This window comes from Silene latifolia, chromosome 8 (genome assembly GCF_048544455.1).
Source record: "Silene latifolia isolate original U9 population chromosome 8, ASM4854445v1, whole genome shotgun sequence".
Classification (NCBI taxonomy): Eukaryota; Viridiplantae; Streptophyta; class Magnoliopsida; order Caryophyllales; family Caryophyllaceae; genus Silene; species Silene latifolia.
The window spans coordinates 7614665-7616619 of NC_133533.1; the positions used below are offsets into that span (position 1 = coordinate 7614665).

At 38.6% G+C, this 1955-nt stretch overlaps 1 protein-coding gene across 1 annotated transcript; it reads left to right on the forward strand.

Annotated features, from left to right (window-relative positions):
- Positions 1-310: 310 nt before the first annotated feature.
- On the forward strand, positions 311-1150 carry LOC141594585 (putative F-box protein At1g53550). The gene is made up of 2 exons (XM_074414594.1): positions 311-316; positions 470-1150. Exons 1-2 carry the CDS (start codon positions 311-313, stop codon positions 1148-1150), a joined length of 687 nt encoding a protein of 228 aa, XP_074270695.1.
- The last annotated feature ends 805 nt before the right edge of the window (positions 1151-1955 follow it).

The following is a 1955-nucleotide window of genomic DNA, read 5'->3' on the forward strand; positions in this document are numbered from 1 at the left end:
TGAATGATACATGCTTTAAATCTGAAAACTTACCTGAAGAGCTTGTGATTGATATTTTGTCACGGCTGCCACCGGAACCACTGTCAATATGCAAGTGCGTTTCGAAACACTGGAATGATACATTAACCATACAGGCTTTCATGCTTGGACACTCTCAGCTCGTTCATATGATAAACATCCAAAACTTGCTTTTGTGGAACACTCGACTTTTTGGAGAAAAGACTCGGTTATCTCATACGAGCTCTCCGATAATAATAAGATCACCTCCAACACGACTATGATTATGCCAAAGACAACAAAAATAAGTACAATGGAGGTAATAATAGGGAATCATGAATGTTTCGCTAATGCTCTCTCGCGCCACAAATGTAATCACATGTCCAATATATGTAATGACCTCACATGTCTGTTTGATTATTTTTCAACGCGTGTCGGTCTTTTTAACTTGAAGACTCGGGATTTTATCCAGCTTCCTGCCGTAACTACAAAGAGTGCGTGTAATATCAGATTTTGGTACGCATTAGGTTTTGATCCAGTAAGTAAGGTATACAAGGTTCTAAGTATTTATGGTGGGACCATAGAGTGTTGTACTAAGGCCGCGATATTGACTGTTGGATCGAAACATTGGAAACCGGTTGAGTATGAATTTCTAGGTTCTGAAGTGACCATGATGCCGCTTTATTGGAGAAGCCACAATAGGTTTTGTCTCGATGGAGTGATTTATTGGGTTAACGACAATGAAATTAATGATACTAGGGTGCTAACCGTGGTTGCTTTTGATCTGAATCGCGAGGTGTTCACAAATTACAAGCTTGATACAATACATATCAAAGAGACAATCAGATATTATTTGACATCCTTGAAAGGCAACCCAACTCTGTTCATTTGGCGGAAGAAAAGTGCTGAGATACAACAGTTGACATTGTTTAACCATAAAAACCCGAAAGTCGCTTGGAATAGGAGGAGTTTTACTACACATGATTTTCCCAAAAAATACCCTTACGGCAATCTTTGGACTTGTGTTGCAGGGGGTAGCATCCTGCTACACCCTGTGAAGCCGTTTAAAAGTTCCGTGGAAACCCAAGGGCAAGATAATTCACGGTTTTCTTGTTATAAATGGTATGATCTTGAGAATTTCGCGATAGAGTAACATGTATTCCATTTGACTGTTGATAAACGTAACTGTCGATTATACAAAATTTATCGTATACTTGACTATTTCAAGGATACATAGCCTGCTATTGATCAATTGCACCAAGAAACACCCCACCATGCATGATATATATGGAAATATATCAGAAATTTAATTTTTTTTGAATTGGATTATATTGTATCCTCTGAAATCTTACGGTCTGTTTGGTCTAAGGCAGGGGCGGCCCGTTGGATTTGGAGGCCCTGTTCCAAATATTAGGTGGAGGCCTTTACGATGATCGCCTCATATTTTTTTATAGTCATAAGAAAATATGAGACCTTTAGGGTCTGTTTGGATAGGAGGATTTGGAGGGAAAGAGAAGGGAGGGAAAGGAAGGGATGATAAATCCTTTGTTTGGTTAGCAAAATAGAGGTGGAGGGATTTTGAGGGGAGGGAAAATGAATCCTTCCACTTCCCCCCTCCAAGCCAAATTATTTCCTCTCCAACAAAGGCAAGATTTGGAGGGAAAATGAGCTCCTCCATTCTCCCTCCCCTTCCCTTCCATCCCTTTCTCTTCCCTCCTTCTCCCTCCCCTCCCTTTCCCTCCACTTTTGCTATCCAAACACACCCTTAATGTATGAGGAGGCGTAATATTTAAAATTTGAAATACTATAAATATAAAATTAATCGCGTCAATTTTTCGATTTTAGTCATATTACTTTATTATATTATTATGTTTTTTGTGAACAAATGTTCGCTCTATTTCTTCCAATTAGCGTTTTTATACTTTTATTTCTAGAAGTAAAGTAATTAGAAAAATAAG